Below are 25,229 nucleotides of genomic sequence, written 5' to 3' on the forward strand. Positions count from 1 at the left end.
AGATAGACAGACAGACAGACTGATGGGAAACCCTTGAAGTTATCCAGCAACAATTTTACAGGATTTATGTCCTTTTTCATTCTATTGTTTTTATCCCATTCTGCCAAAAGATGAAGCAGCTGCAAGTATTTTGATACTTTCCCATTACACCTTATAGCTGTATCTTTTGCTGAATTGAACTGCAAATAGTTCAATTTGTTTAGTGATGGTTCGGACTTACAACGGTGCTGAAAAAACTGACGACTGGTTCTCACACTGACAACCATTGCAGCGTCCCTGAAGTCACATGATCATAATTTGGGTGCTTGGCAACTGGTTCACATTTATGACCATCACAGCATCCCGTGGTCATGTGATCACCATTTCCAACCTTCCTGGCCAGCTTCTGGCAAGCAAAATCAATGGGAAACCACATGATTTACTTAACGACTGCACGATTCACTTAACACCTGTGGTGATTTGCTTAACAAACGCTGCAAAAATGGTTGTAAAATCCTGTCAGATTCACTTAATGATTGATTCGCTTAGCAACTGAAATTCCAGTCCCAATTGTGGTCATTTAGTGAGGACTACTGTAGTTTTGGCATTTATTCCCCTTCTGAGGTAAACTTAATATTTCTTGAAGGTGAAAGCACATCCACACATCCTCCTAACTTCTGCTTAAGGATGCCTTTCTGATGTCCTTTATGGAGATGTCCACATGATGAAACCTTCTTCTCCTTCTTAGTCCATAGCTGAGACCAGCTAACTGTTTTTTTTCTGATCTGATGGAAGTAACATTCTCCTTTTCATGATATAAACCTTGCTATATGCATGATATGTAGTGATTTGGTGCTGACTTGGTGTCATGGATGGAGCTGGGATCTGCCCAGCAATTATTGGCTGCTTCCAGCTGATGTAGGCATTCTCCATCTCCTGTGGTCACTGTAGTGGCAATGCAGAAGACCATTGTTATTTTGAGGAGTTTAAGTGACATATTTTTATTTTTTCCTTCACATGAAAAAGCTTAGAGTTTATTTTGAGTTGTACTAAAGTTTAGCTGGCTTGTTTTTTATCTCTGTTTGGCATTGTGGGGAGATAAGAGAAAACCCCCAGATTGTTTTTGTTAAGCACTAGCTTATCTGTATAGCCTCCCAGGCTCTTGGAAACAGGTGCTCCAAACCCTGGGAACCATCCTAGTCAAGGTCGGGTCATGCAACCTCAGTACCATGGAAACAGGGTCACAAGGTTTTAGGGCCAGACTTTGATAAAACTCTTAGGATTGTTTTTTGAGTTTTGTGAGTTCTGCACAGACCTCAGTGCTGGGTGCTGTGGAATTAAGCCATCCTGGGGTATCTCCACTGTCTTGGTCAAAAGGCTCCTGAAATAGGGATAGGGTTTCAACTTGCTGGGTATGTTATGATTTCCTTTCTTTATGCTATACTATTTATGCTTTTGTTTAATCTGCCTAAACTGTGTTTCTGGTTAAACTGTGTTTCTGTTTAAATTTGTTTGCTTAAGTTTATAATAAAGCTTAAACTCTCTTTATCCACTGGTGTGCTTATTGTCTCTGGATCTAAAAGAATCAGTTGTCTGAGCACCTGATCACTGCTTGGACACGTGGCAGAACAGTCACCAGCAGTGGTTAGTGGCTGCCTCCCAGATCTCTTTGTGACTTGCCAGCAGGTGTATCTGCTGATCATCTGGAGGTTGTACTCCTCCTTCAGCCAGCAAAGATTCCACACACAGAATGAAGTGCCGGTGGGTCATGTAGTGGTTCCGGAGGATGAAATATGAATCTTGGAAACCATATTCTCCCCTCCCAGATATACTGCACAATGTGCTGGCAGATATGTCAGTAGGTTGTGATGGCTCCCCAAGTTTATTCTTCTGTCTAGATGACCTTTGCAGTCCCCACTTCCCTCTTTGCTTCCAACAGAGAAATGCTCAAGCCATGATATGCACCCCAGGGCATCTTGGTGGCTGGATAAGGAGCACTTTTTCCCCTTTCATTTTGGAACTTGACATGCTTTTGTTAGGAAGGAAGATCTGAAACCTTACCTTGTTGTCTTGATTTCAGTAACCTAAGATAAATAGGGAATATGGGAGAGGAGAATAGGACACTTTGATGTCAACTCTGTGTGACCAGCCAGCACACCACACAACCAGTGCCACCCCAGCACAGCCTGCTGTCACTGAATGGAAGAAGAAGAGCTGCAAAGAAAATGGACAAATATGGTAAGAGCCAGGACAGATAAGAACAATTCCAAAAGATCAGACAGGCAAGGCACCAATATAAGGGAAGCAGGAGATTTAAGCAATAGAAATGAAAAGTGCATTCAGGTCTGACTGATGGCATCAGCTATGGCAGAAAATGCAGAAAATATCAATATACGAGGAGCCAAAGCACGGAATGAAGCTCTCCGTCAAAACTTGCCTTTTCCCAAAACCCCAACCAACATCAGGGACAGAGATTTGTGGAAGGTTTTCCTGCCAGCAAAGAAATCCACCAAGCACTGCACCTTAATTTGCCCTGCAATAAACTGCTGGGGCAGCACCACTCACTGGCCTCATTAATGAGGCTGGCTATGCAGACAGAGTAAATAATGCTGACATACTTTTGGATCACCTCCCAGACAGGAAGAAAGCAGATCAAACTGGTTCTCAGGATGTGCCCAAAGCATTCCTTTTAAACAGCTATCAACACTTTTGTGGACTCTCCAGCCCACCACTGATGCATCTGTGTTATCTTTCCTTAATATGAAGCACTAAAGCTATTCATGCATAAATGCTTCTGTTGCTAATATTACACTGGGATATATATGCTAAGCTTCTAACAGAATTTATATGTGCAATCAGATGAGAAAATCTATGGAAGAATGTATTATCCACAGTCAGAAACAGTTGGTCCTTATTCAGGTCATAAACCTGTATATAGTCTATACAGTTTCACTCCTGCATAATTACTTGCTCCTTTGTACAGAAACTTCACCACACACGATAAATGTGCTTAGGATTGCAGCCATAAAGCTACTTTCTTCTTGTGAAAAGAGAAATTATAGTAGCTGTATTTGCATATTTTCTCTTATTGCTGACCGTATTATGTTGCCTCAAAAAACTTGCTTCTCGAGTCTCCCCACTTCCCCGCAAAAGAAAGAGAAGAAAGAAAAGGAGAAACTTATGAACAAAATAGCAAAGGAATGCAGCTGAATATCCTTTGATAGCACTGCCCCATTTGCCAATACTATTTTTTCAGTATCTATGAACTGTATAAACAGCAGAGCACTATCTTTCTCAGCCTGGTTCCCTCTAATTGTGTTGAAGTATATATAACTCAGCAATTTCCTCCCATACTGTTGTAATAGTTGCTATTCTTGCTGGAAATGATAAGAATGGCATCCAATATTCCTTGGTGGGGGAGGGTGGGGTAACTAATACTTAGGCATAAATGGTAAATTCTTCAAGTCAGTGAAAAATAGTGGTCATGGGGTTGGACTAGAACTGTGGAGATCCAGGTTCAAGTCCATCTTCAGCCATGGAAGCTCACCAGGTCCCTTTGAGCCAGCCTACCTTCCAGGTCTGTTGTTGTAGGGAAAAACTGGAGGGGAGAATGTTACGTATGCCACCTCTAGCCTCAGGCAGAAAGGCATGAAGTCAGTCTAGTATTGTTTGATGACTGGTGATGTAGACCTCTTGGCAGCAATACCGAAACAGTTTGCCAATGCCTCCTTCTGGGATGTTTCATTTTTACTCCCCAGTTTAGTTTACCGCTCTAGCATTCCTAAGAAATTTCCCATTAAAGGTCTCATCCTCCTTAGTTTCTGAGTCCAGACAAATTGGATGAGATGCATAGGGATACTCAGTACTTAACGCAACACTTACTTCTAGAACTATTTGCTTTATATATTCCAACCAGGCAGCAAACTTTTCCTTTGTGGGAATCGTGTCAGAGAAGCAATTCCCAGCATTAACAAATTTCTGAGTGGTCAGGAAAAGCAGAATTGTCAGTGCAGGGTAGGATCCTGTACTTTAAAGGTATACAAGTCTAAACAACGAACTATGGAACCTACAATAAGAAATATATGTGTATTTAACCAAATATAATTTAATGGAGTTGACTGCAGCGTAGTTCTCCTGCTTACTTTTTATTCATCTTACACTGAAGTTAAAAAGATACTCTTTTGGCATCATCACCAAACATCTCTAATCCATAATACTGAGCAAAACAAGGAACCTAATTTCTAAAATTATTGTGTGCAGGTTTTTTGAATGGAAGCAGCAACATGCTTTGTTAAGACTGACCTCTTGTGGTAAATGGGTGAATAAAGCCTCAGTGATAGTGCCTCTTCTCAATATAAATTGAAGTCTGAAATTAATTTCCAGCATAAACAGCAAATCTTCACTTTAGCAAATAGGTATCAGGAGAATGCTTGTGTTCATGGAGCCTGAAGTATTTGCTTTATTTGTCTTTAGAGAAGAAAATTTAATTATATACAAAATGCAATAGTCAATTATGTACTTGTTAGGAACTAATGTAACTAGGAAGCTTATAAGGGAAGCACTTTATGACAGTAATCTCGAATCAGTAAAAATTAAGTGTAGCTTAGCTGAGTTCTCCAGCAGAAAATGAAAATGATAGCTTCAAACAACAAAGAACATAGCAACCCTGATAGACATGCCCCTTGTGTCCATGGCAACACTGCTGACAAATAATAGTCTCAAAGCATTATGTACAGAATCTCCACTTCATCCACTCTCCAGGCATGAAAGAATCCAATACGTTCATGGTAATATTAGAACACATACATATGAACACCCGATATAACTGTCACAACACAGACTTCATAAACATGACGGTCTGCGCAGGAGTGATATAAAAGTACAGGTGTAGGAAGGACCTGCAAATATTGCAATTTACACATACAGACTGTCCAAATAAATGACTTTGTGACTTGCTGAGAGGAAAAGGAAAGGAAGAAAAGACACCCAGAAGAATCTCCAAAATCTCCACAGTCTCCCTCAGCAGAGAAAACAACAACTGGAGCAGCTGCAAAAAAGAAATCTCTTGCTAGGTTGAACAAGAAAAAGGAATAAGACAATAAAGGAAGCCTTAAGCAGCACTTTTGAAAGAGCCCCTTATTCCAACCCCCCCCCCCCACATCTCATGGAAACAAAACACTGCTAGGAAATAGAATATTCAGATTTGAGCATAGCTTAAGAAGTGTGTATGGTACCAGGATGGGTGTATGACCTAACAAAACCTTTAGGCTTGGTTGGGAAATGGAAAAAATAACCTTAAAGAAGGCAGTGGTTTATTACTTGAATAATGCTGCCTAGAAAATAGCATGGATGCAATCACCACAATTCAAGGTCATCTTTACCTTTTTCAAATAAGCTTTTGCAGATACAGTCAACAGCCCTGTGCAAATGTCCAAAACTAACAGAAGATAGATCTACCATTCACTGTGTGCAGTGCCCTCACCCCACTCAGCCATAGCAGTAGTAGAAGATGGAATATTTGACAGCAGACCCAGCTATTCCCAGGAAGATCATCTGAGGAAGTTTAAACACAGAAGTCTTGCATATGACAGATCCCAAGTTCAGACCTGGGAAATTACTCTGCAGTGCAAAAATCTGGGATGCAATCCTGTCAGGCCAAGAAACAGACATTGCAAGGATTACAGGAATGGGTAAAAGCATTTTTGGAAATAAATGAGATTCTGCTTTATTTTTCTTTAAAAATAAAGACAAAAATGACATGTCAAAAGTCAGGTGGGCAGGGAGCCTGGTAGGCACCAAAGGAGGTATTTGTGAGCACAATGATACCCTCAGGGGCCATACTGGACACAGACTTTTAACCAAAACAAACATCCCCCCCCCCATTTATTGACTTGGTGAATCCTGTGAAGTCAGCTGATAAAGAACCCATTATAATAGTGGAACGCAAAACGTTCTCTGCTCAAGCCATTCCATGCACTGAAAGTTGGATAAGGGTATTCAGTCCCCAAAATGAAACATGTACTGTTTTGTTCCAGTTACAGACCAAAACTCTAGGTCAGCATTTTTCAACCTCAGAAACATGTGGATTTCAACTCCCAGAATTCCCCCAGCTAGCTTTCTAGCTGTGGGAATTCTGGGGTTGAGGTCCATACATCTTAATTGCTGAGGCTGAGAAACTCTGGTCTGGGCAAAAGTGGTTGGGGGTGGGCAGGCCTGGTAGGAGCAGGGCATAGGTCATGGCAATTTAGGGGAGGCAGAAAAGAAAGAGAAGGAAAAATGCTGGAAAGATCAGAAGGCAGGTGGGTCATGGACTAAGTAAGACTAGGAACTGCTGAGGAGAGGGAGAGAGGGGTAACATGCACCAGCATACCCCTACCTGTAAAATCTCTGCCTTGTAAAATCACCCTGGAATCCCTCCAGATCTTGTTCTGAATATCCCTAACAATCTGGGGCTTGTATCTGCTATACCGTGGCTGATCTGAAATAGATTGGCAGAAATTACAGAATGTGATGCTTTGTTCCAGGTTCAGAAAAAGATACACCTCCTGTTTAATGCACACCCCTATGTCTTGAACTATTTTCTGGAGATCTGCTTTGAAGCTAAGGTGCTAGAAAATATTTTCAGCATTTGTCTGGTGCTGCCCCTGTCTTTCTACTGTTTCATGCTCTCCATGGGTTCACCTTGTCCTGTCTAATGCTACCTTAAGTAACTAAATCAGCCTTTCTCAACCTTTTGCCTGTGGAGGAACCCTTGAAATATTTTTCAGGCCTTGGGGAACCCCTGCACATTCAGGCTCAAATATAGGCCAGAAGTTACAAAATTACTGTATTCGTTTCATGTGTAGGCCTGTATATATGCATTAACAGTGTTTTTAAACTGAAAATAAAGAATGAAACTTACCTCTTTAATGTGAACTTGCCCAAATTTGAAATAATTTTTTAAATAAATTGTGATCTCCAAGGGAACCCCTAGTGACCTCTCATGGAAACCTAGGGTTCTACAGAACCCTGGTTGAGAAACCCTGAACTAAATTAACCTGGTAATCTGGTGAAAGATGAGCAAAGAAATTCAGGAGAACCAAAATTAAACTGGGATCATCCATCTTGGATAGTATTTCAGCCAGTGTCAGGGCAGCCTTGCTCCGAATAAGACACGGACTCACTTAAAGGGTTTAAGGATTTCTGGGTTTATTGAAGCAGAATGCATGCAGAGAAAAAGACGGGAATGCGGGTGTGGTATCAGGGTCTTCCATTTATACCCCGGTGGTGGACCTTGTTCTCCTCCACCCCCTATTGTCCCCCAAGCCAGGTCCAGATGGGTGATTAGCATTGGTATGGGTCCGGCGATGGGTGATTCGGGTGATCTCCGACGTTCCCCTTTGTCTCCTTGCCTTCGTCTGGTGCAGGTGCGTCCCCCGGGGTAATGGGTGGGAGTTCCCCCGATCTGTTAATGGTTTCCAGATCCTGTCCGAGGTGCGCTTCTATTGTCCTGATGATTTATTTAAGGGTTTGGGTGCTTAAGGGATGATGTGTGTGTTTAAAGGATAATGGTTATCCCTTCCTCTTTCCTGATGTGCATGTTCCCCGTTGTGATGCACTTATGCCTTGCAACGGGGAACATGACATGCTGCCCCGCTAAGAGAATTCTAAGGTGCCGGTTTGTTCGGGTATGCTTTGTGGAAGCTTTTGACCAGCCGTTTTGCTGAAACATTTTGCGCTTGGACCCACTCTGGGTGTGGAAAATGTCGCCATTTGATGAGGTACTGTAGGGTGCCCCTTTGTTTCCTGGAGTCTAAGTAAAGGTAAAGGTTTCCCTTGACGTAAAGTCCAGTCGAATCCGACTCTAGGGGGCGGTGCTCATCTCCGTTTCTAAGCCTTGGAGCCAGCGTTGTCATAGACACTTCCGGGTCATGTGGCCAGCATGACGACTCGGAACGCCGTTACCTTCCCGCCGAAGCGGTACCTATTGATCTACTCACATTTACATGTTTTCGAACTGCTAGGTGAGCAGGAGCTGGGATTAACAACGGGAGCTCACCCCGCCACGCGGTTTCGAACCGCCGACCTTTCGATCGATAGCTCAGCGGTTTAACCCGCAGCGCCACCACGTCCCTTCCTGGAGTCTAGTACCTCCTTAATTTCAAAATGTTGTTGCCCATCTATCATGATGGGTGGAGGCAGGGGGGTTTCATTGTGCCATTTTGAAGGGGTGGCCGGTTTCAGTAGGGCACAGTGGAATACTGGGTGTATGCACCGCAAATTGTGGGGCAGGTCCAGCTTGAAGGTCACTGGATTGATAATTTCTATGATTTGGAACGGTCCAATGAATTTGGGTGCCAATTTCTTTGAGGGCTGTGGGGACTTGATGAACTTAGTGGAGAGGTAGACCCTATCTCCCACTTTGTAGTTTGGTTGTGCCGCCCTGTGATTGTCTGCAAACTTTTTGTATGTAGCTTGCGCGTCTGCGAGAGCCAGCTGGATGACGGGCCAAGCCGTGGCCAGTTGTGCCACCCAGTCATCTGGGGAACAGGGCGGGGTGTCTGGTTGGGGCAGTTCCGGGATTGGCACGAAGTCTCTGCCATAAACCACTTTGAATGGGGTGTGACCTGTGCTCTGGTGCATTGCGTTGTTGTAGGCTACCTCTGCAAAAGGTAGCAGGTCCACCCAATTGTCCTGTTGATAGTTAATGAATGATCGTAGGAATTGCTCCAGGGTGGAGTTAAGAATCTCCGAAGAGCCATCTGTGTGGGGGTGCCAGGCCGTGGACAGTGCCTGCTTGGTCCCAATAAGTTTTAAAAATTCTTTCCAGAACCTAGATGTAAATTGTGTGCCCCTATCAGTCACCAAACGGGAGGGGGCACCATGGAGTTTATAGATGTGGGTAAGGAATAGGCGTGACAGCTGTTGCACGGAGGGAATGGACGCGCAGGGTATGAAGTGTGCCTGCTTGGAAAAATAGTCTTTTACCACCCAGATGACCGTTTTTCTTTGGCTGGGTGGTAGGTCTACAATGAAGTCCATGGAAATTTCCTCCCAGGGATGGGAGGGGCTTGCTACTTGCTGCAGCAGTCCTTGGGGCTTCCCCACCTTTCGTTTTGACATGGCACATGTGGGGCAAGCAGCGACATATTCTTTAACGTCCTTTCTGAGGGTAGGCCACCAGAATTGTCGCCTGATTAAATGTAATGTTTTGACAAACCCAAAGTGCCTGGCCGTCTTGTCATCGTGGGAGCGGTTTAAAACTTCCGCTCGCAATGTCTCTGGCACATACAGGTTCTTCTGTCTCCAGGCTCAACCGTTTGTAACAGATACATGGTGTTTGTTGGTTTGCAACCATGTATCTGTCTTGAGGGATTGAACGAGTCGTTGTTGCCAGTTCGGTGAAATTGACCTGCGGCTCCCTCCGTTCGTGGGTGTTTGTGCTGGGGTGCGTTGGGTTCTTGTTTGGCTGCGCGTGACAGCAGGGCAGCCCAGCTGTGTGTCGGTCCACACAGTACCCACAATGTCCGATGCCTGGCTGGCATCCTGAGGCCGTCGGGAAAGAGCATCTGCTAGGAAGTTCTTCCTCCCCGGTATGAACTTTAATTTAAAGTTAAATCGGCTGAAGAATTGCACCCAGCGTACTTGCTTTGGGCTGAGGTGTTTTGGAGTGCTGAGAGCCTCTAGGTTTTTGTGGTCTGTCCAGACCTCGAAGGGGCAGGAGGCCCCTTCCAGGAGGTGCCTCCATGTCTCTAGGGCTGCCTTGATTGCGAACGCCTCCTTTTCCCACACATGCCATCTCCGTTCCGTTTCGGAGAACTTGCGGGAAAGGTACGCGCAGGGCTTCAGCTGATTGTCAAAATCCCGCTGAAGCAGGAGTGCTCCAATGGAGAAGTCGGATGTGTCGACTTGCACAACGAAGGGTCTGGTGGGGTCGGGGTGTTGCAGTACTGGCTCTGCTGTAAAGAGGCTTTTGAGGCATTCGAAAGCCCTTTGACAATCAGCTGTCCAGTTCAGGAGCACCCCCGGGTTCCTTGATTTATGTGTGTCTCCCAGGCCCTTTGTCCGGAGTAGGTCAGTTAGAGGCAGCACAATTTCTGCCAGCCCCTGGATAAAACCCCTGTAGAAATTTGTGAAACCGAGGAAACTTTGGAGTTGCCTCCTCGTGCGTGGGTGCTCCCACGCCAGTATGGCTTGGACCTTACTTGGGTCCATCTCGATCCCCCTTGCCGAGATTCTATAGCCCAGGTAGTCAATTTGGTCCTTGTGAAACTCACACTTGGAGAGCTTGGCGTATAGCTCTGCCTTGCGGAGTTTCCTGAGCACTTGCTTTACTAAGCGTTCGTGCTCTTTTTCGGTCTCTGAATATATTAAAACATCGTCGAGATAGACAAGCACCCCCTTAAATAAGTGGTCGTGCAGGACCTCATTAATTAACTGCATAAACACTCCTGGTGCCCCCGCCAACCCAAATGGTAAAACTTTATATTGAAAAGACCCCAGCGGGCAGTTGAAAGCCGTCTTCCATTCGTCCCCCTCCTGTATTCGTATTCGGAAGTAGGCTTCCCTCAGGTCCAGTTTTGAGAATATCTTGCCCTTTGCCAGGTGGGCAAGAATGTCCTTTATTATGGGTAGGGGGTATTTATTTGAGATGGACGCGGCGTTCAAACCGCGGTAGTCGGTACAGAGCCTCAGTGACCTGTCCTTCTTTTCCCGAAAGAGGATGGGGGCTCCGACTGGTGAGTTTGCGGGCTCAATAAAACCCCGCGCTAAATTTTTATCGACGAACTCCTTTAATGCTGCCAGCTCCTTCTGGGTCATCGCATAGATTTTGGGCTTTGGTAAGGTTGCACCAGGGACCAGTTCTATGGTGCAGTCTGTTTTTCTATGGGGTGGGAGTTTGTCAGCCTCCTTTTCGCCAAACACATTGGCAAACTCTGCATATCTGGCTGGCAGACCCTCCAGGTTCACTGCCTCCAGATGCATCGAGGTAGTTGCCACCCTCCCCATTGCAGCACGGGGAACCCGATCCCCTGTGGGTGCTTGATAGCGCCCATCCGAAAACGTGATTTCCCTGGTTGTCCAGTTTATTTGTGGGTTGTGTTGCACAAGCCACGGGATCCCTAGGATGATTAGGGGTTGGCCCACTGGTGCCACGATGAAGGGCAGTCTTTCCTTGTGGCTGCCGAGCCGCAGTGCAACTTTGTCCATGTATTGGGTGACCCCCCCCCCCCCCGCTGCTGATCCATCCAACTGTGTAAAAACAATATGGTTCTGAAGTGGATAGCAGCGGAGGTTTAGCGCGGCCGCCAGGTCCGGGTGCATAAGGCACTTCGAGCAGCCAGAGTCAATTAGTGCCCAAACTTTTTCCATCTTTGTACCGTGGGTTAGGGTGACTTTCACATATAGGGTGGGACAATTTTCACTCACCCCGAAGTTGTCGCGACTCTTGTTTTCTTCCACCTGTCCTCTGGCACTCCTTAGGGCAGGTGGCTGGCGTTTTCCGCCAGTTCGTCGTTGTCGCTTTCCTCGTCTTCGGTGCAGTAGGGGAAGTCCTTTGCCGCGGTTTCACCTGTCGCGACTGGCACTTTCCTGGGTGCTGGGGTTGGCTTGGTTGGTGCCTTCCCCGAGCTGTCCCTCGCCTTCGCTTTCGGGCAAGCCGCCGCCTTGTGATCCTCCTTCCCGCACCTGAGGCACTGACCCTTGGCGAACCGTCGGTCTCTTTCCTCCTTCCAAGGTTGGGGTCTCAACTTCACCGGTCCTGCAGTTGGGCGGGGTCCTCTTGCCACCTCTGCATGCTGCGCTTCCCTTTTTGCTTGGAGGAAAGTGTCCTGGGCGTCCTCTGCCTCTCCTGCCAGCCGGATCCACTCCACCAGAGTGTCGGGGTTATTTCTGCACAGTGCCCACCTGAGCACGTTCAGGTTTAGACCCTTCTTGAACCGCTCAATGAGGACGGACTGGGACCATACTTCGACCTTACCGGCCAAGGCTTAGAACTCCATGGCATAATCTGCCATGGAGCGCTGTCCTTGTTTGAGGGCTTTCAGGGCTCTTTTTGCCCTCTCCCTTTCCAGGGGGTCCCTGAAGTGCAGTTCCACTGCCCAGAGGAATTCATTGCAGTCCTCGAGTTCCGGGGTGCCTGCCTGGCATAACTGGACATACCAGTCGGCGGCCCATCCTTTTAATTTAATTGCTAAGGCATTTACCTTGCCTTTCTCTGTTCGGAAGTAGGGGCCCCATTCCTCCATATAGTTCCTCGCGTTGGTGAGGAAAAAGGAGAGTTTTGTGGGGTCCCCATCGAACTTAATGCCGAAGTCCTTGATCGCCGCTCTCGGTGGGCTCCAAGCCGCATCTGGGCATCTAGGTGTGCTTCGGGCAGTCGGGGCTCCATGGTCTTGATGTGGGGATTCCCTCCATCGGGCGTCGGGTGGCGTTGGTGCCATCTCTTGCCGGCTCCCGCTTCGTTCCGGTCATCTTGCCATCGGGGTGGGAGGGTGGGGTGCAGCCCATCTGGCGGGTTCCTGGAAGTGGACTCTGCCTGGCGCTGCATTGTCCTCTGGACCTCTCCTCCGTCTCCCTGGCTGGTGCATCTCCGAGGGGGGGGGGGTAAGGGGTGTCGGGCATTTGGTGCCTGGTCCTTCCGTGCCCTGGCTGTGGGATTCATACGCCTCTGCTAACCTCTGGAGCAGCTGCTGCATCGCCTCCAGCTTTTCCTCGACCGCGCTCAGCCTTGCTGCCCTTCTTGGTGCGGTCGCCCCTCTGCTCTCCTTCGGTTCCTGATGCCGTGGATGATGGGACATCCCACGGTTCCTCCGGGGTTCCAGGTGATCCGGGTGAGGATCCTTCCGTCTCGTTGATGGTGGCCCATGTGCCATGGGACTCACGGGTGGCGTTCGTCGTTGCTTTCCCCTCCGAACTCGATCCCGAGCTCACCTGGGCCTCGCACCGTCGGGGCCTTGGGCACCTTCCGTTCGTGGGGATGGGAGTTCCGTTGTCGGTCGCCGGGTAGCCGCCTCGCCGTGAGATGAAGTCTTCCATCACTAGCTTGGTTCCCTCACAGATTGGATCTGGACTGATGCTAGTGGAAATTTTTTTTTCCGATTCCTGTCTTTAAGTCAGGGCAGCCTTGCTCCGAATAAGACACGGACTCACTTAAAGGGTTTAAGGATTTCCGGGTTTATTGAAGCAGAATGCATGCGGAGAAAAAGACAGGAATGCAGGTGTGGTATCAGGGTCTTCCGTTTATACCCTGGTGGCGGACCTTGTTCTCCTCCACCCCCTATTGTCCCCCAAGCCAGGTCCGGATGGGTGATTAGCGTTGGTATGGGTCTGGCGATGGGTGATTCGGGCGATCTCCGATGTTCCCCTTTGTCTCCTTGCCTTCGTCTGGTGCAGGTGCGTCCCCTGGGGTAATGGGTGGGAGTTCCCCTGATCTGTTAATGGTTTCCAGATCCTGTCCGAGGTGTGCTTCTATTGTCCTGATGATTTATTTAAGGGTTTGGGTGCTTAAGGGATGATGTGTGTGTTTAAAGGATAATGGTTATCCCTTCCTCTTTCCTGATGTGCATGTTCCCCGTTGTGATGCACTTATGCCTTGCAACAGGGAACATGACAGCAGTTTTGTACATGACAGCTGTGTGAAATACATTTTACTCCACAATAGCTTTATTGAGGTCAGAGTCACCAGAGATGGGGGAGAGGGGTTGCCTTCTCCAAATCCTCTGTTCCTGTTTCACACCCTTCAACAATTGTGGGGCAGATGAAAATGAATGGACTCAAAGATAGAATCAATGGAGTACCCTCATTTTTGCGGTGTAGCACTAGATTTTGTTTTTTGTGCCAGAGATGGGAAGAGATGACTAATATTAAGTTAACCCACTATTCCAGGTCCAGACAAATACGAAATCCAGGACAAGATATTCATTGTAATTTCTTTGTTTGAACGTTGTGAATAGCCCAGAGTCATATTAAATAGTAATAAATAACAGTCAATGTTATTATTTAAGTAAATTACAACAAACCTTGGGTATGGATGGAGATTTTAATTACCTTGGACACAGAAAGAGATTTTTGCCCTTTAAATTCCTGGAGACAACTTTACAGGACATTGTATTATTTCTGTTTGTTATATAAACTTAAGTCTTACCTGATTGCACAATTTTCATTACACACAGAAAGTGTGTATTTTAGTCACAGTATGTAAATATTTATTTTTTATTATAGCACCATGTTTTATTTTTTTCTGTTTTGTGGTTACATAGAAGAAAATTGACTCAACTGTGATTTCTACTACAGACATTGTATATTTGTAGTCATTCTAGAGAAAGCATATAATTGAAATATTTCAAAGCTGTTCATTATGATATATGTGTGTGGGCTGTGTGTGTGCATTCGTGTGCCTAAAAATCAAGAAAAGTGACAGGAAATGTGTTGATTAAAATAGGAACAAGAACAAAAATTAATTGTCCTGAAAGAAATAAAAAACGTAAGACTGCAAGGTTGCAGTTCTGGGCACACTCATCTGACTATGTAACACATTTTTAAAAGCCAAACAAACAAACAAACAACAAAACAGAGGATGATCAGCCAGCAAGGAAGGTTGCCTTGGCTGGTTGTTGGGAGGGGAAATGATGAAATGCCTCTCTGAATGTGCTGTTCTGAAAATGGAGATCCCAGTAAAAAAAGGCAAAACCTGGGCATCCTTTGTAGTTCTTGTTGAAACATGTTCCTGATATTTTGGGTCAAATTTTACCCATTTCCTGAAAAGGAGCTTCTGCCCCAAACTGTTCAGCTTTACCTTTTTACAAATAAAAAGGTATGATACAAGTATCTGCCACCCTCTCTTTGTTGGCCCAAAGGGCATACTGTTAAATTCAAGCAGGACAGGGGTGAATTTTCTCAATGAACAGGCCATGCCAAGTCAGAATTAGTTTTTCTCCCCTCATTAAAACTAAAATGAAAAGTATTGTGCTTGTGCTGAGCTTTGATTTCCACAACAATAACCATAAATCCACATATAGACTGAATTCATACAATACTACTCATTGTTTGCTTAGCTATGGCTTATTGAATAAATCATAGTGACTTAGTTTGCACAACACATTAACTCACCAACAAGGACATCTTATTTGGGCTTAGCCCAGCATGTGAACTAAGACAAACAAAAAGCAGAATATTGGTATTCTTAAAAAAGGACTTTCTTCCCAAGACTCATTGCTTTTTCAGGAAAAAAAAATCATTTTTTTTTCACGTTTTCCACACAATTTTCTTTCTTTTTTCCTCTTCATGAAACTGGGCTTAGCAGAGAAAACAGTCTCTACTGGTACTAAGAGAAGCATTTCCCTGTAAGGTTCATTGCTCTACAAAGGAGGAGGACACAGCTAAAGAAGAAAAGTCTAATCCTTCTCTCTTCATATATTCTGACTCCTTTGTAGTTTTTTTCTTCTTCTTTAACTTTTAGGCAATGCTCCTTTGTAAAATGTCTCCCCAATGTGGCATGAAGAATAGAAAAAAAAAATCTAACAAAGAAAAACGTCTTTTTTAAAAAAACTGTTAGGCAATGCAGGCATTTCTACTGGAGGCTGTTACTGGGGAAAGAAGGGATAATCTGAACATTTGCCCTATCTTCATTGTGGCAATTAAGCTTAGCCACTCTCTAAAATTTCTGCTGGAACACCTGGTTTTTATCTTCTAGCTATGGGGATTTTGAGAAACTTTGCAGCATAGTGAGGAAGGCAATGACCCTTTCTTAATCATCATCATTGTCTAGTTCATAATTTATTTACCTTATCTTATGACTCAAATGATATAAACAGATTTTACAAGCGGTATGAAGGGTGCTCATGCCTGAACTTCCATGAATTTGTACTGAGAAAAATCCTAGCTGAGCATGGGGTCACCAGTATTGGTGAGACTGTTCTGTGGTAGATCTGGGGCTTTTAAGGGGATCTTCAGAAAAATGACTCTTCAGGTATGTTGAGATTATACATGTTCTATAAACAAAATACATCAGCAATGTACTTCAGCTTAACACAGTAGTTAATATAATATGATTTAGCCTTCTAATGTTAATCTAAATAAATGATTTTAGTCTAAGGGTTTGAGGTTCATTCCCCAATTCATTGGCTTTTAGAGCAGTTCCCTTTGCTTTGGTGTAAATTTTCCTTTCATTCAGAATTCCATGACTGAAGACTTTCAGTACAGCGGATCAAATTGTAATTACAATTTGTAATTCATCAATATGAACACAGTCCATATGAATAGTTAATTGTATTAAAAGGTCCCACTGACATTATAGTGAAATTGCATTGATTGTATTTTAAGTCAACTGATTTTCAGTAGACTAAGCAAAAGAAAGAAAAATTCCCAAACTTGCATTTTTCACATGGTCTGCATTATTGGCTGCAAGATTAAAGGCAGTTTTTGAAAAGAAATGAAACCCAGAAGTTGGAAGAACAAAGAACTGCATGCTAGGCCAATTTATCAAGTTTATAGAACTAGGGAATGTTAAAAGCAATAAGAGCTATGTGGCTGGCCAGTGGGTGGTAGGGAGAAGACATCCAAACTCTTTGGAGTCAACAATTTTGTTAGGCCAACTGATGTTATACAAAATCACTGCAAGCTTTTGAGTTTCAAAAGTTTCTTTGGGCAAGTTGCTAAGAAAAAAGAAAGGAAGAGGAAGAAAAATGTGGCTGATCTTGAGTCCATGTCTGTACAAGCAAAATTGGTGGGTGGGGAGATGAAGGGTCTTCAGATGTGAAAGTTGGTCCAAAGAGATACAGAGCAGTGTTAGACTGTAGTAACATTAACTTAAAAGGTAAATACCCCTTTACTACTTTTTGAGCAATAAATGGCACCAACAGATCAAGCAGAGTTTTTCTGTGTGAATGCCTGGAAACAGCTTCATTTTGTGGCAGAGTGCTGGGAAAGCCTTTGGCCCAGGAGAGATCAGAAAAATCACACACCAGGCATTTCTATAAAAATAAATGTATTTACAGAAAGCTTCTTACATAAACATATTTACAAGCTTATGCATTCACACACGCTCAGAGAGGACTGGGAGGAAGGCAGATAGAAAGGAAACTGAAACTAACAAGCCCAGGCAAGCTGCCCTCCAGGCAAATCAGAAGCTTTACCTTATGTGGTCATGCCTTTTCACACCCAAAACTAAGGATACTTCAGTTTGACCTGTTCACCCTGCCAGAGTGATTTGTTACCATAGTAACCTTAATGGCTTGGTCCTTGCAAAAACAAAGAAATACCAACACATTTGTCATCTGATTAAATATCTCTTTTCTGATTTTTTAAAATCAAGTGCTTTATAAAAGAAGAAAAATCTTATATCAGTATTGGTAAATTGTTATTCTGAAAGCTGAATGATAACATGGTTTTCAATTAACAAAGAGTGGGATTCCAAATAGGCTTATAGAAAAGATACTTATTCATTGCATTTGAAACATTTTTTAAAATTAAATTGCAACTAGATGAAAGTGGAAATATTTAATTTTTATTAACTCAGGCTAATCTTAAAGTCTGCTATAAAGTGAATTCATTGTTCCCACAAGTGCTTGGAAATAAGTCTCTAGTGTACATAGAAAAATTATCCGCTAGTATACACTCAATGAATAGAGAACTGCAGCCCTACATTCCAACTTGTCTTTATATCTGCATGATACATCTACCAAAGTTCCTTTCATGGTGTGCTTTCTTATAAAATCAGGAGGGTATGTTTTGGCTCCTAGATGAGATAGGCTTAAATAACAAAAGCAAAGAGAATATTTTAGAATGAACTTGCAAATGATACTGTATAGCATGAAAAGGTGCCAAAATGATAATAGAACTAGAGCAGCTTCTTTTTGAGAAAAAAAATGTAAATGTATTTGGGGATTTTTACCTTGGATAAATAGAGAATAATGGGACATGTTTACAATGTATTGTAGATATTGAAGTGGTGGATAGCTTCTAACTTTGGGATTGACTATCAACAGTAAAAACCCAGCAGGTAAGATATACACCACTTGGTAGGGAAGCAACCCTACTGAGATGTTGTGACATGTTGACATGTACATTGAGATATTGAGATGTTGTGACATGTTGATACGTACAAAGATCAGAATTGTGCAAGCAATGGCTTTCTCTGTGACACTCGATAGAAGTGAAATTTGGACTTTGAAGAAACAGGATAGAAAGAGAATTGACACTTGAACTTTGGTGTTGGAGAAGTCTCTTGAGAATACCATGGATAGTCAAGGAAACAAACAAATGGATCATTGAACAAATCAACCCAGAGTTCACAATCGAAGCACAAATGACCAGGCTCAAATTATCCTACTTCGAATACATTTTGCAAAGACCTCACTCTCTGGGGAAGGCTCTAATGCTGGGAAAGGTGGAAGGAAAGAAAAGAGGGGGACAACCAACAGTGAGGTGGATGGACTCAATTACAACGGCGATGCATTGTTGGAAGACCTGCAAGACCTGGTGAGGGACAGAGGGTCAAGGAGAAAATCAGTGTATGTGGTTGCTAAGAGTCAACACCAACAGACTTTTTTCTCCCAAAGTATTAGAATCAGTGATAATCCAGTCAAGCTAGTGGGGGAAAAGTCAGCATTGGTTTAAAAAAGTATTCCTAAAGTCACCTATGCAGTTGGCTGCCATCAGCTGGCTTTGTACATGTGCTAAAACATAATGTGGCTTGTTTGGCTTTGGCTTACCATGTTGTGTGAGCTTAACCATGGCTTGGCACAGTGTGTGAACCTGGTTAACATGCCTTACTAGTAATACCAAGTGCTGGAAAACATGAACAAGAGAGTGTTTTTGCATCCTTATCTTGTTCCTCATGAGTGTCCAATAGACATCTTGGGCCACTTTAGGGACAAAATGGACCAGAACAGCTTTTGATCTGATCTAGCAGAATTCTTCTTATTTTCTTATCTGCTAAACAAGTTTGAGGATTATTTCTTTCTTGACATTATTTTCCTCATCATTTTGAGCAGACTGAACAGTAAGATTGGTTGTTTAATTCTAGCAGTGAGTGATGTTTTATTGAAAGGTCATTTAATGACCTGCATGTACATGTACACATGAATATGCAAACACACACACACACACAAATACTATCCTTTTATTTCTAAACATTCAATAAACAAATATGACTGAAGGCAAATTAATTACAGGGTGTAAGCATATATATGTGTGTGTGTGTGTGTATAATATTTGAAAAAATCAGTACCCTTAAAAAAGAAGCCTCAGATTTAGTGTGAAATGCCATGTTGTTTAATTCTTATGGGTAAAACAGTAGGCATGGTAGCATGAAATACTTGAAAGGGGAAGTAGCAATTTTCTACAATATCATTTTTTTGGCTGATGCTTTATGAAGAAAGGGCAGTTAGCCTATTCCTTATAACCAATTCTTTTCAAAAAGAAAAACTGCAAGGGGTACCTTGGAGATAACTCCAACATTCTCTTGTTTTACAAGTGAAATGGCTGATACACAAAAGAGTGATCGAATGCTGGGCATCACCCTTCTCCTACTGGTGCTGCAGAAGGCTACTAGGCTGAACTTCCCTAAGCCAGGTGCTCGGATCATGTGACTGGTATTGTGCCGGTAGTACAGTATTGTCTTTCACAGAGTTTTTAAATCCAGTTCAAAATGTTGTTTGTTAAAACCCTAAATTACTTGTATTGCCTAGATTCATCATGCTATAGTCCTTATGTGACTTTCGTAGTTTTGGCCTAGGTGTACCAAATTTACTGATTTATTTAATCAATTTTAAAGCCACCTCAAATCACCACAGTAACTCTAGGTAACCTATGAACTTGGCTGCAAAAATCTGGACCACCAGTGGATGATAGCAAAGCCATACTGAAACTCTTAACTCTTTGCTGGCTGGGGAATTCTGGGAGGAAATCCACACATCTTAAAGTTGCCAAGTTTGAAAAACACTGGTTTAGTATATTGTGCGATTATGATTCCTTCAGTAAACGATATTTTCTGTAGGCTCATTTGGATCGCTCCTCCTATGTATGTCCTGACACACTATACAGCATATTCAATGCCTGCCCAGCAATTGAGAGGTAGGGACGATTTAAGGGCGGAAGCTTTCCTCAAGCCTCGGGCTTATCTGAGCATGCGCCTCTCCAGAGCATTCCCGTCTATTTTGACTGAGCTCTATGGCGTTCCAGCGTTAGGAGTTTGGCGCATGCGTATTGTGAAGACCAAGCATTCGAGTTCCAGGAACCACGGCGTGGGAGAGTGGTTGTGTTTAGCTTCGCAGAGTGGCTGGTCATGGGCTGAGCTTGGCGGGGTCCAGGGTTGCGGCGTGGCCGGCCGGACATCAGGCGGCCGCAGTGACGGCGCTGGAAGAGGCCTGGCCCCGAGGATGGAGAGAGCCATGGAGCAGCTGAACCGTCTCACCAGGTCCCTGCGTCGCGCCCGCACCATCGAGCTGCCGGAGGGTAAGAGCGCGCGCACCGGGGACGGGGGATGCGGGGTTGGTGTGCTTGTCAGAAGAGCCGCGATTTGCAGGTCAAAGATCGCAGGAAGTGGGAAGGAGTAACAAGGAAAGTCTTAGGTTCTTTGGCGCGGGGAAGCGGAGATCTGGGAGGAAAAGTGCTTATTTCTAAAACTCGAGACGCCTCAAGTGTTGCAGAAAGCTTTTTGGAAGCGGATCGCTTGAAGCTTCTTTCTGTGCTTCCATTTACTCGCCAAATACATTAGGAATTTGTTTCCAGCCAGCGAAAGTCAGAACAAAGTGCTGAAGTTGGGAACCTGTGTCAAATAATGGATGAGTTGGAAAAGCTCTTCTAGGTTGTGTAGTCCAGCACTTTGCTTGGAGCAGGAATCTATTAATCATCCCAGGCAGCGGTTACCTCGACCCGCTTGGAAAACCTCCAACCAGGGGAAATCAGTTGCTCTTTTAAGTAGCTATTATTGACTTAATTTTCAGAACATTTCTGATATGAAGCCTGAATGTTTCTTCAAATTTCAACCTCTTCCTCTTTGTCCTGCTGTTGATTTCCACAGAGAATAGTCTTGCCCATTCTTGCAAGTGACAGCTTTTAAATGTTTGTAAAATGCTATCGTGTTTCTCCTTACTGTAGTACCTTTTTTGCAAACTAAAAGAGGCTGCTGGGAGTGGTCATCCATCAATTTGGAGTGAGTGTAATCAATATGCTGATGACCCCTAGTCACACATTGCCACTCTGGGCCAAGCCAGGGATGCTGTGGAAAACCTGAACCACTATCTAGAGCCCGTGAAGGTCTGATTGGGGTGAAACAGGATCAGGTTCAAGTCAGCCAAGACAGGCTTGCTATTTGGCAGTAAACTACCAGGAAATTCAGTAACGTTGGTCCTTGCACAGTGTTGAGCTTCTCCTGAAGGAGGTGGCTTGTGACTTGGACTCTTGACTGCTGTCGAAGCAGCAGGTAGAAACTGGCCCAAATGCACTTTGGCTGTGCGCCATTTATGCCCTCACTTTGACCAGGATGCCTTGGCAACTCAAGCCCTGATCACTACTCAGTTGGACTACTGTCTTTGCAGTGGGCTCAGAAGTTGCAGCTGGTACAAATATGGTGGCTAGATTGTGGGCAGGACAATCCCACCGTGTAGAATTACAGCAATGTTAAAGTTACTGCATTGGTTAACAGTAGGTTTCTGGGCCCAGTTGAAAGTGCTGGTCATTATTTTAAAACCTTTAATGGGACAGTACTGAGATATAGCAGGTAACATTTTATCTGAGTTTTAGTTATTTATTTTTTTGTATTTTTATTCCAAGCAATTCTCAGTGGTTCATATTGGAAATTCAAATGAACATATACAGCAGACAATTGCAAATAAAAAATAAAATATAAAAACAGTACCATAAACAGTATGGTGACTGTATCATTCCCCAAATGCCCTCTGGAATAACTCTTATTAAATTATTTCTGAAGGTCAGCAGCAAGTATGCTAGCCTGCCCTTAAAAAGTGTAGGAGACATAACTGAGAATTGGCTGCAAACCTCTCCCCCTTTTCTCCCAGGCCCAGAGAGCCATCAACAGGTTTTGAGGTGGTCTGGATTGTTAAGTTTATTATATTATTTTTTTTCCTGTATTTACTAGTCATTTTAACCTGCAATTTACATCCTCATTCTGTGTGATTTCCATTTTAAAGTAACTCTTCAAAAGAGTTATTCCTTACCAAGGAACAATTTCATTGTTACTATGCTATCTGTGCTCAGATTATTTGTGTGAATAAATGGCTGCAGCACATTTATTTCTACTTTTTGTTAATGCTATAATCTTACCCATTGCTTCTTCAGAAATATTTGGAGATGAGGATGTTGTTTAGTTGCTGAATGAAGTAGCTTCAAATGTATTAATGCTACTTAAAGAATTCCCCGGGTACCTAATAGGCAGGAAGCTCCACTTGTTTGAAAGATACTGTATAATGAAGGAGGTGCAAACATACTTTATGTACAGTACTGATTAACATATATATTTCATATAACTTCAGTATATCTTTACAGACAAAACTTTGCTGATGCTTCTGCAGTATTGTCCAAGCAGTAAGGTTACTTTATGTTTCAGACTGTGTTATAGCTCTGATTTTATTTTCTACACAGATAGTGAAACTGCTGTTTACACTTTAATGCCAATGGTAATGGCTGATCAACACAGGTGAGTCTTCATGGTTAACCCTGTGAGAAAAATGGTTAAGGCTTTACACATCGGATCCCAAGAAGCACTGTTTCTTAGTACAGTCATTTGTTCCTAATGCTATTTTTGTTTGATCTCAGATGATGCTTAGTTTTACTTTTAAAATTATGAAATGTTTTCATCCTAATCATCATAGATTTGTCAAAAGTGATAGCCTTTGGATGGTTCTTGCTTGGGATCCAGAAAAGTATTACGAGAATTTTAACCAAAGCTGGAGAAAATGTCTGTGTTGAACAAATTATATTTCTCTCATCCCTTTTTTAAAAAATGGAGCAGTTATTCATAACTGCTTATTTGAGGGTGATAACCTAATAAAGTTGCTGGTAAGCAAGCTAGAACTGCATTGCTCTTAATTTTTCAATGTATGTGTCATTTTTAAACCAGGTAGATTTTTAAAAACATAATACACTACTGTTTTAGGTGTAATAATCTTTCCCACAAATTAATTTAAACTAGAACTTTTTACAGTGTTATGGTTTCCTATATAAAGTAGAAAATTGATAGGAGTGTTTTTTAAACACTATTTAAAGGCTCTATTAGTGAAACATACAATAGTGAGAAAAACAAATGAAAAATATTTTGTAATTATGCCATTAATTTGGGTTCATTTCCTAGTGACTGCATGAACAAATGCTTGCTTGGTCAGCCTATCTCAAGCAATGCACATCTTGTAGGTTTTCCAAGGATACTCCCAAAATCCCTTTCATCCTGTCTATCTACCATATCTATTTTCTTTCCCTTGTACTTCCTCAGCCTTACCAAGCACAGTAATCTTTTCTAGTCCATCATCTGCTCACCTCACATACTTGAAGGATATGAGTTTCTGCTTGCTGATTATCACCCTGATGGAGTCAGGTCATCTGTCATCTGGTCCATGAATAATTGGTCAGTAATTCTTTCAGTCCATGGGATTCTTAATATCCACATCCAAATCCATGATTCAAAAATTTATGTTTTTGTTCTCTTGCTCTTTCTTAGTGTCCAGCTTTCACAACCATTGTTACTTCTAGAAAGACCATTAATTTAACTATTTTGATACAATTGTTGATATGTTCTTGTTCTTCATGATCTTGTCTAAGCTTATTAATGCCTTCTGTCCTACAACTGATCCCTTTACTTTTTGGGTACACTGTCCATCTTTGTATATTCTCAAACCCAAGGAAACAAAACTGTCTACCATCTTCACCTTTCTGTGAACAACTGCAAATTCACTAAGCATGCTTCTTGACATTTCCTTTGTCTTAATGTTTAACATTAATCCAGATTTTTTTTACTTTCCATTTGTTTTTCCCTAATGAGTTCTTCTAAGCCTTGTTTACTTTAAATTGACAATGTAGTACCATCTGCATATCCAAATGTAGTAACATTGTGGTTTCCTAATTGATTCCAGCTATCTTTTTCAGTCCTTCCATTCTTACAATATTTTCACTGTATAGATTACACAGGTATGGGATCAATATGCATCCTTGTCTCTCTTCCTTCACTGTTCTGAACCATTCTCTTTCTTCAGAGTAAGTTCTTACAATAGTGTCCTGTTCATTGTTCTTCTGAGGAATCTCTTTATGCCAGAAAGTTCTACACCAATGTTACCCAACCTTGGCTAGCTCCAGGTGTGTGGATTTCAAATCCCAGAATTCCACAACCAGCATAGAATTCCACATGTTTGGGAACCACTGCTCTGCAAAATGGGCTAGCTATAATGAGTAAAACATGATTTAACCTTCCTATATTATCTTGCTAGCTCCCTCTTTTAATAGCTGTCTGATATCTGTATGGCTGCCTTTTCTGAAACTTGCTTGTTCATCTGGCATTTTTCTTTCCATGTGAGGCTTTATTCCTTTTTAATATCTTAAGCCAAACCTTGCTTGTATGAAGAACTGTTTCAATGGTTCAATAATTTGCACTTTCTCTTGCATTTATTTTTTCAGTATAGGTATATTGACTGATTTTTTTTCCCAATTTTTGGGCCACAGAGTCTTGTTCTGTATTTGTTGACATAGAATATTAGTACTTCAAGTGCATCTTTTGAAGTTTACAGTTCAGTAGGTATTTCAACTGTGTCTGGTGCTTTTCTCTTGCTAGTTGTTGTTTTTCTGATACAATGGAATCAGATTCTTTCTCAGCAAATATACCATCATTCTATAATCCTCTTTTAAAGGATTTTAGTAAAACTGTTCTATCTTCCTTTAGTCTTGCACTTGCCAGATCTCTTCTGTGATTATTCTTGAGTATTCCTATAAAAGCTGTTAAATTTCTTGTGGTTCTTCTGATCTTCTTAAAAGATCTCTCATTTTTTCTTTTCTTGTTATATTATTCCCTTTGTTGATATTCAGAGGTGTCTTTGTCCTTTCTTCTTTGCTGTTGAAAATCTATGTTTAGTTTTGCTTTCTTTTTGTGCCATAAACTTTCATCCTGGCTATTATGATAACTTATTTTGAAAACAACTTCAGTCTTACTAGAAATTTTTGGACTCCTTTTTCCCCTTCCGTTTTCAGGATATTCCTTATTTCTTCTTGTTATTTCCCAGATTCATAGTCACTTAAGGGTACAGAGTATGTTCCTTACATTGATC

General features: G+C 42.7%; 1 protein-coding gene across 2 annotated transcripts in view; it reads left to right on the top strand.

The window, feature by feature from the left end:
• Positions 1-20,206: 20,206 nt before the first annotated feature.
• The window catches only part of HACE1 (HECT domain and ankyrin repeat containing E3 ubiquitin protein ligase 1), a 60,186-nt gene continuing 55,163 nt past the window's right edge, over positions 20,207-25,229 (top strand). The window contains exons 1-2 of one of the 2 annotated variants that reach the window (XM_063311681.1): positions 20,207-20,415; positions 22,564-22,618. In XM_063311681.1, the coding sequence (XP_063167751.1) occupies positions 20,340-20,415; positions 22,564-22,618 (131 nt within the window). In that variant the 5' untranslated portion in view covers positions 20,207-20,339. The remainder of the gene's footprint in view (positions 20,416-22,563; positions 22,619-25,229) is intronic. The other variant, XM_063311674.1, reaches the window with a different exon arrangement.

This window comes from Candoia aspera, chromosome 1, assembly GCF_035149785.1.
Source record: "Candoia aspera isolate rCanAsp1 chromosome 1, rCanAsp1.hap2, whole genome shotgun sequence".
Classification (NCBI taxonomy): domain Eukaryota; kingdom Metazoa; phylum Chordata; class Lepidosauria; order Squamata; family Boidae; genus Candoia; species Candoia aspera.